The sequence below is a fragment of the Pongo pygmaeus genome, chromosome 10 (genome assembly GCF_028885625.2).
Source record: "Pongo pygmaeus isolate AG05252 chromosome 10, NHGRI_mPonPyg2-v2.0_pri, whole genome shotgun sequence".
Taxonomy (NCBI): domain Eukaryota; kingdom Metazoa; phylum Chordata; class Mammalia; order Primates; family Hominidae; genus Pongo; species Pongo pygmaeus.
Window position 1 is genome coordinate 68521263 of NC_072383.2, and position 15102 is coordinate 68536364.

The window sequence follows — 15102 nt, forward strand, 5'->3', positions numbered from 1 at the left end:
GTGGGGGGAAAAGTCAGTGACGAGCACTTCCTCCTATTGAATTGTTTGGGGAAGTTTTACACCAGTGTCCTTTTGTCTGTTTCCTTAGAAAGAAGGGATTATGATTACCTCTCTTTTTTTATGTAGAAAATATTCCAGCCTTCAAGAGCAGAGTAAATCTCATTAAGACCTCACCTACCTTTCCTTTGGCATGTGACTACTTCTTAACCTCAAGAAGAAAGAAAGGAATTGTAATCTCAGATAATTGAATGTTCCTGAAACATTTACATCTCTTCAGGTGATGTGATTCTGCTGAATAAACATAAGCCATGTAATTGATGAGGGTCTATGACAAGTGATATAAAGACATAAACATGTACTGTTTGTATAATGATACGCTGCAAGTCTATTGAGGAAAACCACATAATGATGGCACTTCTAGATCATTATCTCCCAAGTGATGACAATATTACATTTTGAGATCGTCATCTTCACTGGGGAGATGCAGACACTAAAATTAAACCCATCACATTATCTACTTTGGTCTTCCCCAAACAGAGGATGGCATCTTTCCAAATAGAAAAAAAAAAAGAAAAAAAGAATATGCTTTACTCAGTGTTTAGTATTAAGTTTATTGGCAGTATGAAACAAAGTCAACATTGCTGCATTAAAAATTCATATATGAGCAGAACAGCTAGTGTTTGCTGAGGATAGTTATTTTAATTTTTTTTGTCTCTTGAAGATTGAAACCTTTCAGAAATGTAAGGACATACATGGAAATGTCCTTATAAGGAACCTCAAAAATGGGACAGGTTATATCATTCCTGAAGGCATATACCTTTTGTTGAGAGAGAGATTCCAGGTAGATAGCATATTCAAAAATCCCTTCTTAGCAAAAGAGAGACAAGTAGTTAAAACTCTTGATACTTCATAGTTGCTACAAATTTGTTTTTCCCTTTTAAAGTAAAATGACTCACGATGTAGAAATACAGTGGATAGAGTTCTGGAGCAGAAGCCACCTCTATGCCCAATAATAGAGAGTAAATACATATATACCCAATGACAATCATTGTGCTCTGTAATTGTTTGATAGGAGGTACTATAAATACACATTTAATAGGTAATATTATCAAGACACATTTCCATATAAAATAGTTACTGTTTTTGATTTTTGTTTTTCAAAAACAAAGACTTATTTGTTAAAAATCCATTATCAATCACTTGCAACTTTAGCAGCAAGATTCTGGTAACTGAGAAAGGTAATAGCACTTCAAAACAGGAACAGTTTAACAGCTGACAGTCCATTCACAAGACAGATTTTGCAAACATTAAAGCATCTAACACATAATACGAATGTCTTCAGCAGCTCATCCAGTCATCACCTGATGACATTTATTACTGAATATTACATACATACATTCTGTGTGGCAGATAGAGTCAGTACAGACAAAACAAAATCTGCCTTAGGCTGTGTGATAAACCTATCATACCTCCATCATCAAAAAACCTTCAGAATAATTTGGGGGATGCTTACAAATGCATTCATATACACAAGGAGCTGGAAATCTTAAATATGTTGCCCAGTCTTCCACAATCCATGCCATACATGGGCTTCAGAGCTTCTACTTCCTTCCATTGCAGGAAGCTCCTTCTAGAAGCCTTGGGTGGGTAATTTGATTAATCACCCCAAGAGATTGATGGTCTGACAAGTCTTCAATGACTCACTGGACAGTCTCTGCTGAAAGTCTGCTCTCATACAGGCACAGAGCATGGTGCACAAATTCATACTGCTCACTGGTTTGCACCATTCCACCTCTGCAAGGAAGAAATCATAAAATAACTCATTTTGCTAAAATCTTGCAATTTCAAGCAACACAGAGATTACATCCAAGCTAGGGTGTTATGCCAAAGACACATAGAACAGTTGACCTAGTGGTTCTTTTGTTATCCCTCTTACCTGTGTCCAAATGTCTCAACTATCAAAGTTAACATGCTAATGTATATAAAGGGCTTAACATAGTCCCCGGCACACACTAGGCATGTGATTAATTTTTACCTATGTAACATTACTGGGGAGGTGGTACAGCCTAATGATCAGTACTTGGATTTGACACCAGCCAAGGTGAGTTCAAATCCCTCCTCTGCCAATTCTTAGCTGTATGATCTTGGACAAATTCCTCGAATCCCTTTGCACTTTAGTTTCTTCCTCTGTTAAAGCAGGATAGTAAGAGTAACTACTGCTGTGAAGATTAAATAAATTCATTGTAGCTGGTGTATTTGTATTACTTCTCAGGTGCCTCATGATTCATCTCTTGTTAAAATGGTTTATACATTTGGCTTAAAATTGATTGACGGAGACAAATGAAACAAAACTCATCTGCAAAGTGTTGCTCTTTCTACAAGTAAAATGAAGTCTACCTTGGAATGGTTTATTTGAATATGTTGTACAGAAGCAACCTTAGCCTTTTGGTGTACTGGGTGTCTAAACACAATAGTGGGTGGGTCCTTAAATGAGCTGGAAAAAGGGAATTGGCTCTGCTCTGACATTTTCCTCTTGGTTATCACCATTATCATCACCAGCTGCCCAGCACCCTCCTCGTCAATGGATTCATAGAAGGCACTTGACTTCACGAGAAATGATGGTGCTTCTCCTTGTGTTTTTATATACGTAATACCTATATCACATTTTCCCCCTTCATAATTATGATCCTTTTTTAATTTTAGTTTTTGAGAAAAGGTCTCCTTAATTGCTTAGGCTGTAGTGCAGTGGCATGATCACAGCTCAGTGCAGCCTCAACTTCCTGGGATCAAGCAATTCTCCCACCTCAGCCTCTGGCGTAGCTGGGACCACAGGCACCACCACACCTGGACAATTTTTTAATTTTTTTTTTCTTGTAGAGACAAGGCCTCACTATGTTGCCCAGGCTGGTCTCCTGGACTCAAGTGATCCTCTTGTCTCGGGTTCCCAAAGTGATGGAATCACAGGCATGAACCACAGTGTCCAGCCCTATAATTATGATTTTTTAGCTTGACAAAGTTACCAGACATTAATATGTTACTATTCCTGCTCACTGTATAAAAGCATCACTATCGGTAACTATTTAAAGTCTTGTAAAGTCTCTGTAACTCTGCAATCATACAACTAATCTTATCTTTTAGTTTAACTCTATGTTTTAACCAGATTTTTCCAAGTGGCTGTTAGTATCATTCAAAATAACTTTCAGATTATTTAGGCACTTCAACTTAAAAACGAGATATCTTGTCTCACTGTAACAAGACTTCTAGTTAATGGTAATAATAAAAACTGGGCTTCTATCTATGTTTATTTGTCAATCTATGTCAATATTAAAGCAGTAAAACTTCCCTGTTTTAAACTAAACAGTGATTCCCCAGGAAAATTAACATGATGTCGAAATGATGTATTTGGCAAAAAATAAGAGGTAAATTCACAGTTTTTGGTGACAGAAACTTATTGACAGAAGTATTTAATTGGTCTTCCTCCCCTAGAACTATACATTTTGTTGCATTGAAGGCAACCTTCTGGGCAAAGTATTCCTTGGTCAGAAGTGAACAACAGAATGGCCAGCTGAGAATGTGCTAATGGTTTCTCTTCTTAGCTGTGTGATGACATCTGGGCTCACCTAAAATCATAGCAGGTGTTCCGAAGATGCTGGCTTGAACTGTGAAGCTTGGGAGACACCACCACAGTAAATATTAGGGTAGCTCCAGGGAGCTGAGAGGTGCCTCCCTTCCTCTGGCATTTGCACAGCTCAGGGCACCATTACTCCCCCTTGAGCTGCAGACAGTATGTGGAAGCTTCTATGTGCTCCACCTCTTAGGCTCTGGTCTGTCAACTTCCTCTCACCATTTACCTCACTTTGAGGCAAGATTTTCCCCTTCTTATATGTTCTGGTCAGCACTGGTATTTACATGTCCAACTGGTGAATGAATGGAGACACAGTTTAGAATTTAATAACCGTTTCACCCTAAGTGGGTCAGTGGTGTAATTTAATGGTTGGAGTATATTTACTATGACATTCTGTTCACTAAGTCAAGGTTGTTTTAGCCAGTGAAAGTGGGGAAGATGGAGAAGCTTACTCATTAATTGTGGGCTGGCAAAATTCCTGCAGGTCTGAAGGCTTCAGGAAGGTATATGAAAAGTTCTCTTACCTCCCACTTAATTTGGAAAATAAAAATGAAAAAAACTGGCATCAGAGGAATTCTTAGAGATCATCCATTCTAATCACTGACACTATAGCTTTTTTAGAAATCTTGCAATTTTAGAGGCAGCCTTTTCCAAGGTTGGCAGGAAAACTTTTAAGACATCAACATGAATCTGTCCTTTCTAACTTTCGCCGCATTGGTCCAACTGAAATAACCCAAAAGAAGCCTTAAGGCTCCCCTGTAGTCACACAACAGCTCTCCAAAGGCTGGAAAATAGCCATCAAAGTCCTATAATCTTTTATTCTTTAGACTAAACATCCTGTGGTCACTCAGTATTTCTGTACAGCCTGGTTTCTCTGTCATTCACCACTCTAGTCTCCCTATTCTACAGGCTATTTTATCAAATATGACCTTCTAGAGTGTTGTGTCTCCTCCTGATGAGATCTATGAAGCAGGCTTATTTTCTCCTCCAGCTGCACATTAGAGACCAATAGATTTGTGTTTGCAGGTGCATCAGGTGGTGAGGTCCCCAGTGCCTACAAGGTTCCTGGTGCTAAGTAGTATTTTAAGATACTAACTGATGGTGTAGATTAAATAAAAAGTCAACAAGACTTTTTTTGAATGTGGACATTACAGCTTTCTCCCATCCTGTAATTATGCTACTGGATTTTTGAAACTAAATGCAAGGCTTTCTATTTATTCTTGTTAATTTCAACTTGTTAGTTTCAGCACAATGCTCTTGTTTACTGGATCGCTATCTATCATCAATATGTTAGTCTTCCATTTCTCACTCCCAGCGTTGTGTCTCCCAGGTATTTAACAAGGATCCCTTATATCTTTTTATCTAAGGCATTATTAAAAAATAGAAAAAGAGACAAAGTAGGGTCTTTAATATGAGTTAGTTGATATCATGATATATACTATCTAATCCCATTCTAAAATTATTTCCAACTAGGTTGTAGGTCCTTTAAAGACCTACAAGCATAATGGCATGGTCTTCTTATACTTGTAAGAATAAAAAGCACTTACAAGTCCTAGGTAAATACTTGTCAAATGAATTACCCAGGTCATGCTATTTTCATGTCATGTGAAAACAGATAAACTCTAGGCTAAAAGAAAGCAAAAGGTATTCCAGGATGCATTCACTGGAGGCTGGTTCAAATTCAGGAACTCATCATAATCATCTTTGAAAATATTAAATAAATGTCCTATTGCATATATTGATATATAGAATAGTCTGTTGGCTGGGTGCAGTGGCTCATGCCTGTAACCCCAGCACTTTGGGAGTGCTGGATGGATCACCTGAGCCCAAAGTGGGAGGATCACTTGAGCCCAGGAGCTCGAGACCAGCCTGGGCAACATAGTTAGACCCTGTCTACAATTTAAAAGAAAAATTAGCTGGACATGGTAGTGTATGCCTGTGGTCCCAACTACCCAGGAGGTTGAGGCGGGAGGATAGCATTTGCTCTATAACAGGTAATCCATTCTTACAAAGGTCAACAGAGTCTTCTTTCTTCTTATTTTTCATACAGGGTCTTGCTTTGTTGCCCAGGCTGGAGTGTAGTCATGCAATCACAGCTCACTGCAGCCTTGGCCTCCCAGGCTCAGGTGATTCTCCCACCTCCACCTCGGCCTCCCAAGTAGCTGGGATGACAGGTGCATGCCACCATACTGAGCTAATTTTTTCTGTGTGTGTGTGCGCGTGTGTGTGTGTGTGTGTTTTTTTTTTTTTTTTTTTTTTTTTTTTTTAGAGAGAGAGGGTTTTGCTATGTTGCCCAAGCTGGTCTTGAACTCCTAGGCTCAGGCAATCCATCCACCTCAGCCTCCCAAAGTTCTGGGATTACAGGCATGAGCCACCATGCCTGGCAAATGCAGTTTTTTAGATAGGCTGGTCATAGCAAAAAAAGAAACACCTAAGAAGCTAGTACAGTGTCTGTATACAAAATGTATTTATGGAATAAATGTATAAAGCTTGGTTAACTATGGAACTCTCAAGAGAGCTCTATAGTTATTCATCCTCAGGAGAGCTCTGACTTGACTCCAGGAAGCTCTTAAGTCAGATAGGTTTCATGGATTTGCTGAAATCTGGATCTATATTACTGATATAAAGTTCCCAATACAAAGTGCTTCTGGGAGGTAAGAAACAGGGGTGCTCTTTTTCTTACTTTTTTTTTTCTTTTTCTTTTTGGGGCAGGGTCTCACTGTGTCATCCTGGCTGGATCTTGGCTCACTGCAGCCTCAACCTCCCAGGTCAAGTGATCTCCTTAGCCTCCCAAGTAGCTGGGACTACAGGTGCGCACCAATATGCATGCACCTTAAATTGCAAACAGAAGTGAAACTTAACTCGGGTTCATATCTGATAAATGCTTATGTTAGAACTAAAACATAACCCCAGCCAATCATAAGCATCCAACTCACATATTGTTATGTCACTAAGGACTTTCCAATACAGTACCTGAAAAAAGGCAATTATGTAATTGCAAACCAACCAAATAAATTCTTTGTTTCTGCACTTTCCCAATAAATACTTGCCTCTGGCGTTTTGTCATCGGAACACTAAACCTCTTTTGGTCTGGTGTTTCCCAATGTATGACTGGCTTCTTACTAAATCAACTCTTTAAAATTTTATTGTGCGTCAGATATTTCTTTTCCAGTACACATTTGTTTTCCCAGGAGGTATAATACATTAAGTGAAAATACCCACTGCTGAGCAGGAGTTAGTTTACCAAAAAAGAGTAAGGTCAAATAAAAATGTCAAGGGAACCCCAGCTAGCTGAGAGAATGGTGCCAAGTTCATTACCGGGGGACCAGAATGTGTTAAGAAGGAAAGAGACAGCATACACTGTTGTCAAGACAAATTCTGTCTCCACCACTTACTAGATATTTTACCCAACTACATAATCTCTGCAGTGCTCAGTTTTTTCATCTGCAAATGATGCGACAATAAAAACTATAGTTCCTACTTTATAGCATTGTTGTGAGAAATAAATGGGACAATCACTTAACATGTTTAGCACATAGCCAAGCACATATCAATACCATAAATGTCAACTATTATTATTGTTATTGTTACTCTTTGGTACCATCTGGTCAAACAGGACTGGTTAGGAGGCTCTGGAGTAAGGCCCCCAAAGACCCTGGAGAACCAAGAGCAAATCTGGCAGAGGACATTAGTTTGCCCATTAAGTTCCAAATATCTTTCTAAATATTGACCAGCCTAGAAGACAGGCACAGTGGAGGCAGATGATGTAGTGGAAAATAGTAGGCTTGGAGTCTGACAGATTCAGGTTTGAATCCTTGTTTTTTAACTTACTTAGCTAAATGATTTTAGACAAGTCATTTAGTCCTTCCCAACCTGGCTTTTCTCACTTGTAAAATGACATAAATGACAAACGCCATCGGGTTGTGAGGATTAAGTGAATCAGAGCATATCAATGTCTGGCTGAAGGCTATTCACAGAATCCCCAGAAGCCCAGGGTTCTACAAAGGTGCCTGAAGACCCTGGGCAGGGCAGAGGAGGAGGAGGGGTCATTAGGACTAGATGCCAATCCCAGCTTTGACCAGGGAAGTTGTGTTTTTTATTGGTTTTCCGTGTTGGTGTTCTGTGGAAGATTCTGCCTGCAAAAAGTTTTCCATTGTTCACAAAGAAGTTTGAAAACCACTGGCCTGGCTAATAAGGTATTTAGGTATTTATCTAATAAGGTCTCAAGTTTTACAAGGTTTAAATGAGAGAATCCACAAAATGCTTGGCACAGTAACTGCCCTTCAGTGAGTACTAAATAAATGCTGTGTATTATTTTTCTTATTCTTAGTTAATATGACACCTAGGGTAACCATGTTTGGAAGAGTTGTCCTTCATTGGTGTTGTCCTGGTGTCATTATCAGTTGGGTCACCTTTCACTCTCAGAAGTACCTTGGTTTGGATGATAAATTATTTGTTCATCCTAATGATGCCCCATTCCATGCTGTGGAAGAAAGTCATTGCCTTTATTGCAAAAGTGGTGTTAGCCACGTGGCTTGGATTTCTTTGTGCCCACAGACTATGAACGCTGTGTTTGGCCAGGCCAGAGAGGATTCAGATATACTACCCTCCTATAAATGTCAGATAATCTCATATCACATTAGCCCTGCCAAATACAAAGATCAGTGTCGTCTCAGTCTCCATGCAGAACAGCACGTAGCTGTGTCAGCTGGGGGTAAACTCAGGTTAGAAAGGGAAAAAAAAAATGTAGTATTTTTCCCTTTGCTACTGGGAGGGTGTTTTGAAAAAACCTCTCCAGATGCCCAGGAGAGAGATTTGGCTTTTAACATGTTAAAATTTTGACCTTTTGTGACTATTCACTCACACATACAGAGAGCAACAGCCTTTCCTGTTGTACCGCCCAGCCCGTATCCGGTCTAATCAGTAGACAGAAGAAATTCTGCAGTGATGACTCACTTCTGGACTAACAATGAAACTTATGCTCCTTTGCTTTTTATTATTTTCAAATCTGGAATTCTTTTGGTAAAGTTTGGTACAGTAAATTTAGAACAAAAGGTGTGGACGTTAATGTGCCTCCTGGGTAAACTTCTGAGAGCTTGGGCATGAGTCAAGTGAGGCTACTGTCTGCTGTGCTTAGCCGGGGTCAGCTGTAAGGTGTGTCTGGCCCCTTGGAAAGAGGATTTCCCATGTCTTTACACAGATGTCATATCAAGAAGAGAGAACTTAAATGTAAATTTGGCCAATTCTGACCAGGTATTTTGAACATAGACACCTTCTCCAAAATAGATGTGTTCTAAAGTATTTGTAGGTCATAAAAATCAGCATATATCAAATGATAATTCAATTGATGAGTCTAACATATTTTGAATTCCATTTTTCTTCCTCTGAAAATTAGCCGTTTTCTTCTGAACACTCAAGTTAACACCTAATTAACTCCAAGCTGGGAAGAAGGAAAATGTCCTGGCAACCACTTGGAAGATTCAGTCGGCATAATATGTTTTACAAAGTAGACCTCTTGTTATGATCTTAGGAATTATAATGTCAAGTAAATCCACACCAATTTCTAGGGCTTTATCTCCAAGTGTCCTTAAAATAAGCAAACCAAAATGTTGAATTCCTGATCTTCAAATGAGATCTTTGAAGTTCATTAATTAGAGGAATCTTTGTGATTATTTGGAAATGCAGAGAAATATGGATAAATGTAAGGTTACAGTTGATAAAACTTAGACCAACAAGCAGAAACTTTAGTTTTGAAATTATTTCAACCAGGTTTTGGAAACAAAAAATATGTTGGGGACATATATTAGCCTTGGAAATTGATGGCATATATATTCTTCTGAGATGGCTGTAGTTAAAAAAAAAAGAAAAGAAAATCATTGAACTGAAGTGACTAATCAAAACATTTAAACAATGATATGACGCACATTGGAAGCATCTTTTTATCCTGTGTGGGAAGCCACAAGTGAGGCCTTTGGATGTCATTCCAGTTTAAGCCCTCTAAGGTAAGGATGTACAGGCAACTACAAATTCCATCCTTGACTCTTAAAAAGAAGGATTAGACAGATAATTTCCTGTTACTCAGGAAGAAAAAAAAAGAGGAAAAATAAAGGCCTTGGAATAAGATATTATTTTATATGTTTCACTTCCCAGGTTCTGTTTTAAAATTCTTCCAGTGTCCAATTGCCAATGGGATTAAAAGAAAAACGATGAGGAAAAAGTTATCTGAGGTCAATCTGCAATGGAACATGTTCCTTTCCTGCCTGCTTAGATGTCTTCTGATGGTCACAAATTGATCCTTAGTCATAATTCTGTAATATCTATGTGCATGTGAAGCACTGTCTGATGAATCTTTTTAGCAAGAGCTACACGCAGTGAAGCTGGTTGGCTTAGCTTTATAGCAACTGGTATTTTTAACTAGGTGGTATAGTTGAACAATTTAGTGATATTTGAGATTAGAAGGTTTAAGTATTATATGGAAGGGCTTTCTAAGTAATAAAAAATGATTATACTATGTTCAGTTTAGTACTAATGTTATGGATCTTTTTTTCAACTATAATTTTAAAAAATTGACCTATACATTTACGGTAATCTCCTGTTAATAGGAAAATGTGATTGAGCAAAATATCTCTTTTGCAACAATGCTGGCCAACAGAAAGTTCATTGTACTTATCATATTCAGATATTAATAATAAGTAATCTAAACTAAAATAATCAGAGATAAACAATTTTCCCTGGTTTATATAGCAACTAGTTCAGGGTCATTCCTGAAGGCAGGATTAGAATGTGAACTTCCTCTCTCTTCATCTTGAGTGTAACCCACTTAGGCCTCCCACTCCAGAAAACAACAGCAGAACCCCCAAAATCCAGAATTTAGTCAATCTAATTTGGGCAAAATTGAAAGTTCAGTTCAGAGTGTTTTATAAAAACTTCAAAATTGGTCATGTGGCCTTGGAGATGTCCCCTTTTTTGGTTTTGGATTCTTCCTTTAGAATGAAAACTTTGGGCAATATATTCCTGAGGCTAGATTTTTAAAAAAACCCACCCTTTTCCTAGGAGATGTTTGGCAAATGTTATGACTATTACTGCTATCCCGTTGTTCTCCACATAAACAAAGCTTCAAAGACTCAAAGAAAGCAAGAGCTGAGAGGGATCTCAGAAAGCCAGTTGGTCACTCGGCAATCACTGAATTCCAGGATGGAAAAGCATCTTGTTGGAGGAGTCCTGACATCCACTTAAGCTTTGTTGTGAGTCATACAATGAATATTAACTTGCAAGCATTAAAATACAACAATCAGGTGGAGGTCCATGAAATATCTTACTCTTGATAGTAAGATATTTCTGGTTTTTATACCAGAAAAGGCTGGAGATCACTGTTACGCCCCACATCTCCTTTTACTATGTAGACAGAGAGGCCTAGAGTGGACAAATTGTCACATACAAAATTAGGGAGCAGAGCCACGCACCAAGCTCCTTGACATCTGGTCCAGAGATGTCTGGCACCTCATTCTTTTGCTAGTCTTACCAGACAGTGTTCAGTTGAAACTGCCATACCACCCACTTCATCTTTTAATTAAAAGCGAATGCAGTGGGAATGAGGGGATGATCCATTAATGCCCTTCTAAATAAAACATTCGTGGGTGCCTTGCACTGAATTTGACCTCCTACTTGGAAACAAAAAAGAAATCTTATTTTAGTTCAAAATATGCTCAAAAGTATTAGTAAAAGGAGAATCACAGACTCATGAATCTGCAATGAGAACTGAGCATCTATTAATAGAAGTTGTCACAAAGCCAATAAAAATAATGTCTTGCCAGAGAATGAAGAATCCACCAAATGGTTCTGTCATTGTTGTTATACTGGAAATATCCATTCAGCATAACACATTCGTCTCTGAACCAGACCATTTGAATTTATTACTAAAATGCAGATTTTTAACTTGAGTAGAAATTGCTTGTTCTTGTCATGTTAAATTACAATGACCAGGCATTGTAATTTTGGGGGTGGTGGTGGTGGTGGAAATCAAAATTTTAATCCTATCCAGTGTTCAAGCTCTTGACTGATGGGTCATGAAATGAGCCCCATTTCAAGTATCCAAATCACTGCCTTGTCTTTTTCTTTGCTGTTAGCCATACCTGGACTCCTCAGAGGAGGCAGCTACAAGTGGAGAGGGGTAGATTATAAGAATAAGATGCACAGTGTGCAGACTTCATTGCTAGTGGTTGGAGGTTGTTAAAAAGAGTAGAAAAGGATAGAGAAAGGCCTGTGAAGCTTGTATTCTGCCGAATACAAAATATCAGCCTTCTGATATATTGGCTCTGTCTTTTCTCTCTCTTATTACACTTAGTTAGCTGCTTTTAATTAGTTGGTTCCACCCTTCCTTTCCCACCACCTTTGTTTTTTTTGAGTCTCACTCTCTCACCCAGGCTGGAGTACAGTGGCATGAAGTTGGCTCACCACAACTCTGCCTCCCGGGTTCCAGCAATTCTCCTGCCTCAGCCTCCTGAGTAGCTGGGACTACAGGTGTGCACCACCATGCCTGGCTAATTTTTGTGTTATTAGTAGAGATGGGGTTTCACCATGTTGGCCAGGCTGGTTTTGAACTCCTGACCTCAAGTGATCTGCCTGCCTCATCCTCCCAAAGTCTGGGACTGCAGGCCTGAGACACCATGCCTGGTCTCTTTCCTCTTTTTAGTGGTCCAGGTTCAGGCTTAAATTACTATCCTATCTCTAGTCTTCTCTTCACCACAAAGCTTCTTGAAAGAACAGCTTATCTTTATTATTACAACTTCTTTCCCTCTTATTTAGATGGTTCTTGAGGAAATTCGTCTGTGGCCAAATAAATGTGAAAGAGTGCTTAAATAAAATTAAAGGAGTTTCTACATTGGGAGATTTTAGATTTTTTAATGCATTAATGCTTATTGTGAATCTCCGAGTGGGGAAGCCTTCGAAGAAATATCGTGTAGGGCTGGGTGCCATGGCTCATGCCTGCAGTCCCAGCACTTTGGCAGCCCGAGGCAGGTGGATCACCTGAGGTCAGGAGTTCGAGACCAGCCTGGCCAACATGGTGAAACCCTGCCTCTACTAAAAATACAAAAATTAGCCGGGAGCAATCCCAGCAACTCGGGAGGCTGAGGCAGGATAATCGCTTGAACCCAGGAGGTGGAGGTTGCAGTGGGCCCAGATCGTGCCACTGCACTCCAGCCTGGGTGACAAGAAATAAATTTCAACTCAAAAAAAAAAAAAATCAAAAGATGTATATATATATATAACATCTTTTCCCCGAACTTAGTCAAGAACCTACTTTGTGCCTGAATGCCACCAAGAGGGTTTGGCTTAGGAGGCTCTCAGTAAATAATTGTTAATTAAACTATGTCCTGAGAAGGACAATCTGGGAAACTGGGAAAGCTGGTTAAGACACCCATTTTTCTACACCCAGGTGCCTGATTCATGCTTAGTAGCAGATGTCTAGTGATGCCTGTTGAATGAATGAATGTATGCAGGATTCAGGAGCACCACTCTGAGCAGAGGTCTCAGATGCCTGTTCCACAGAACACAGGATGCAGGCCCATCTATTAGGTTGGTGCAAAAATAATTATAATAGCAAAAACCCCAATTACTTTGGCACCAAACTAATACAAACACTCATTCCATTCTAAAAATATCCTAAGACAGAGTTAGCTTCAAGGGATCGTGACCTGTGCAGTCATACATCTCTCACCTTCTCGTGCTGAGAAGGACCCTGAACTTGGGTTAATGCTTTGCTATCACTGTCTTGAAGTATTTGATACTTTTTAATGCCACATTTTCATTTTATACTGGGCCTTACAAATTATGTAGCTGGTCCTGCCCAAAGTGTCCCTTGGAGCGCTCTTCGGCTCTGTCTTAGCGCCCATTGCTTTCCCAATACAAGCCATGAGCTTGTCTAACAGCCTCCTTGATTGAAGGACCTCACCATGGCGTGTCCAGAATCTGAAGCCCTCTTCAATTTCCCTTCACCAAAACCCAAGTTCTGAATGTATTCCTAATGCCAGGAGTTACATTCTTTCCAGCTACCACACTGAAAAGAACAGATCACTTCGTTTAGATTGAAGCGTTAATAGCATAGAAGACATACAGTGTTACACCATCTCCCATCCCCAGGTTCAATAAACTTTAGAAAAAGATGATTCTTTTAAAAGAATCCATCCAAGATTAGCTCTTTACTAGCAGCAGTACTTTAGACATTTGCTATACATTTTAGCATCCTCCATAGATAGATATTTTAAGAAGCAGCAATTTTTTGTCCCTCAAATTTTACTCTTAAGGCAGTTGCTGAAAACATCACTCCATCTATTCATAAAGGAGCTCTCATTTATACTAAAAACTGTTTTAAAAATTACGGTATCCTGTTGTCATTGCATTTTGTTTTTAAGAGGTGGAGTTTTGCTATGTTGCCCAGGGTGGGTGGCCTCAAACTCCTGGGCTCATTTGTTTAAAATAGCAGAGTATTATCAAAGAGATATGTTTTTGTCAAGAAGTTTTACAATAAACATATTCCAAAAGCCTATTTACTTTTCTATAAGATTGATAAAAATCAGAGAAATAATTAGAGATCAGGTAAATGTCCCAGATTCCAATAAGTCCATTTTGTTACTTCCCAAGCTACTTGACTTTGGACAAGTTACTCGCTATCTCGAATTCTTTGGTTCCTCATTAAAAAAAAAAAAATTAGGCCAAGATGCTTCTTTTTCTTCACTTGGGTTTATTTTGGGAGTTAAATAAGTCATGTGCTTTGAAGACAATGGTGAAGAGTCCATGATTAAATACATTCTGTATGTATTAAATACATAGTACATTCTGTATGTATTAAATACATAGTGCATTCTGGAATCTCTGGACAGGTTCAGAGCCGAAGGTAAGGATGGCCAGGAAAATTGGAATTTGGGGACAAGGTTTGAATAAGTGATGAAGAAAGATATGCTGCAAGTACATAACGGTAGACATTTGGATTGGCTGAGACCAGTTTTCCCTTTACTGGCATGAGCCAAAAACATGGCAAATGACAGCAGTTAGCCACAAATTGGAATTTTTAAAATGAGGTATGATAGGAAAAAGCTGAAGGACTGGAACAAGAGGCAAGAATGATGGGGGAGAAAAAGAAGTAAGACGAGCTGAAACGAAAGGGATAGGTTTTCTGTTCTGCTTTTCATAACAACTAGAAGAGCGTACAACAGAAGGAAGAGACAAGAAAAGGAAAACGTATGTTGATCCTGTGAAGGAAGGAGGCTGGAGGAAAGACCTTTCAAAGGAAGGTTCAAGGAGAGGATCTGTTTCATAAACAACAGAAACAGCTGCTCAGAAAGAATGCAGAAAGGGTCTTGATGAAGAAATCAGAATGATTTTGATGCATATATTGGCAGTCATTCAAACTCAAGGGGGTTGGGTGCCTATAGGCTTCAGATCAGCAGAGAAGTTGGATGTGTTTTCAAGATCCTATC

At 39.0% G+C, this 15102-nt stretch overlaps 1 protein-coding gene across 2 annotated transcripts in view; it reads right to left on the bottom strand.

Annotated features, from left to right (window-relative positions):
• Nucleotides 1-591: 591 nt before the first annotated feature.
• PTPRR (protein tyrosine phosphatase receptor type R) overlaps nucleotides 592-15102 on the bottom strand; it is a 273414-nt gene continuing 258903 nt past the window's right edge. For both annotated transcript variants that reach the window (XM_054445132.1, XM_063646503.1), the window contains exon 14: nucleotides 592-1794. In XM_054445132.1, the coding sequence (XP_054301107.1) occupies nucleotides 1701-1794 (94 nt within the window). In that variant the 3' untranslated portion in view covers nucleotides 592-1700. The remainder of the gene's footprint in view (nucleotides 1795-15102) is intronic.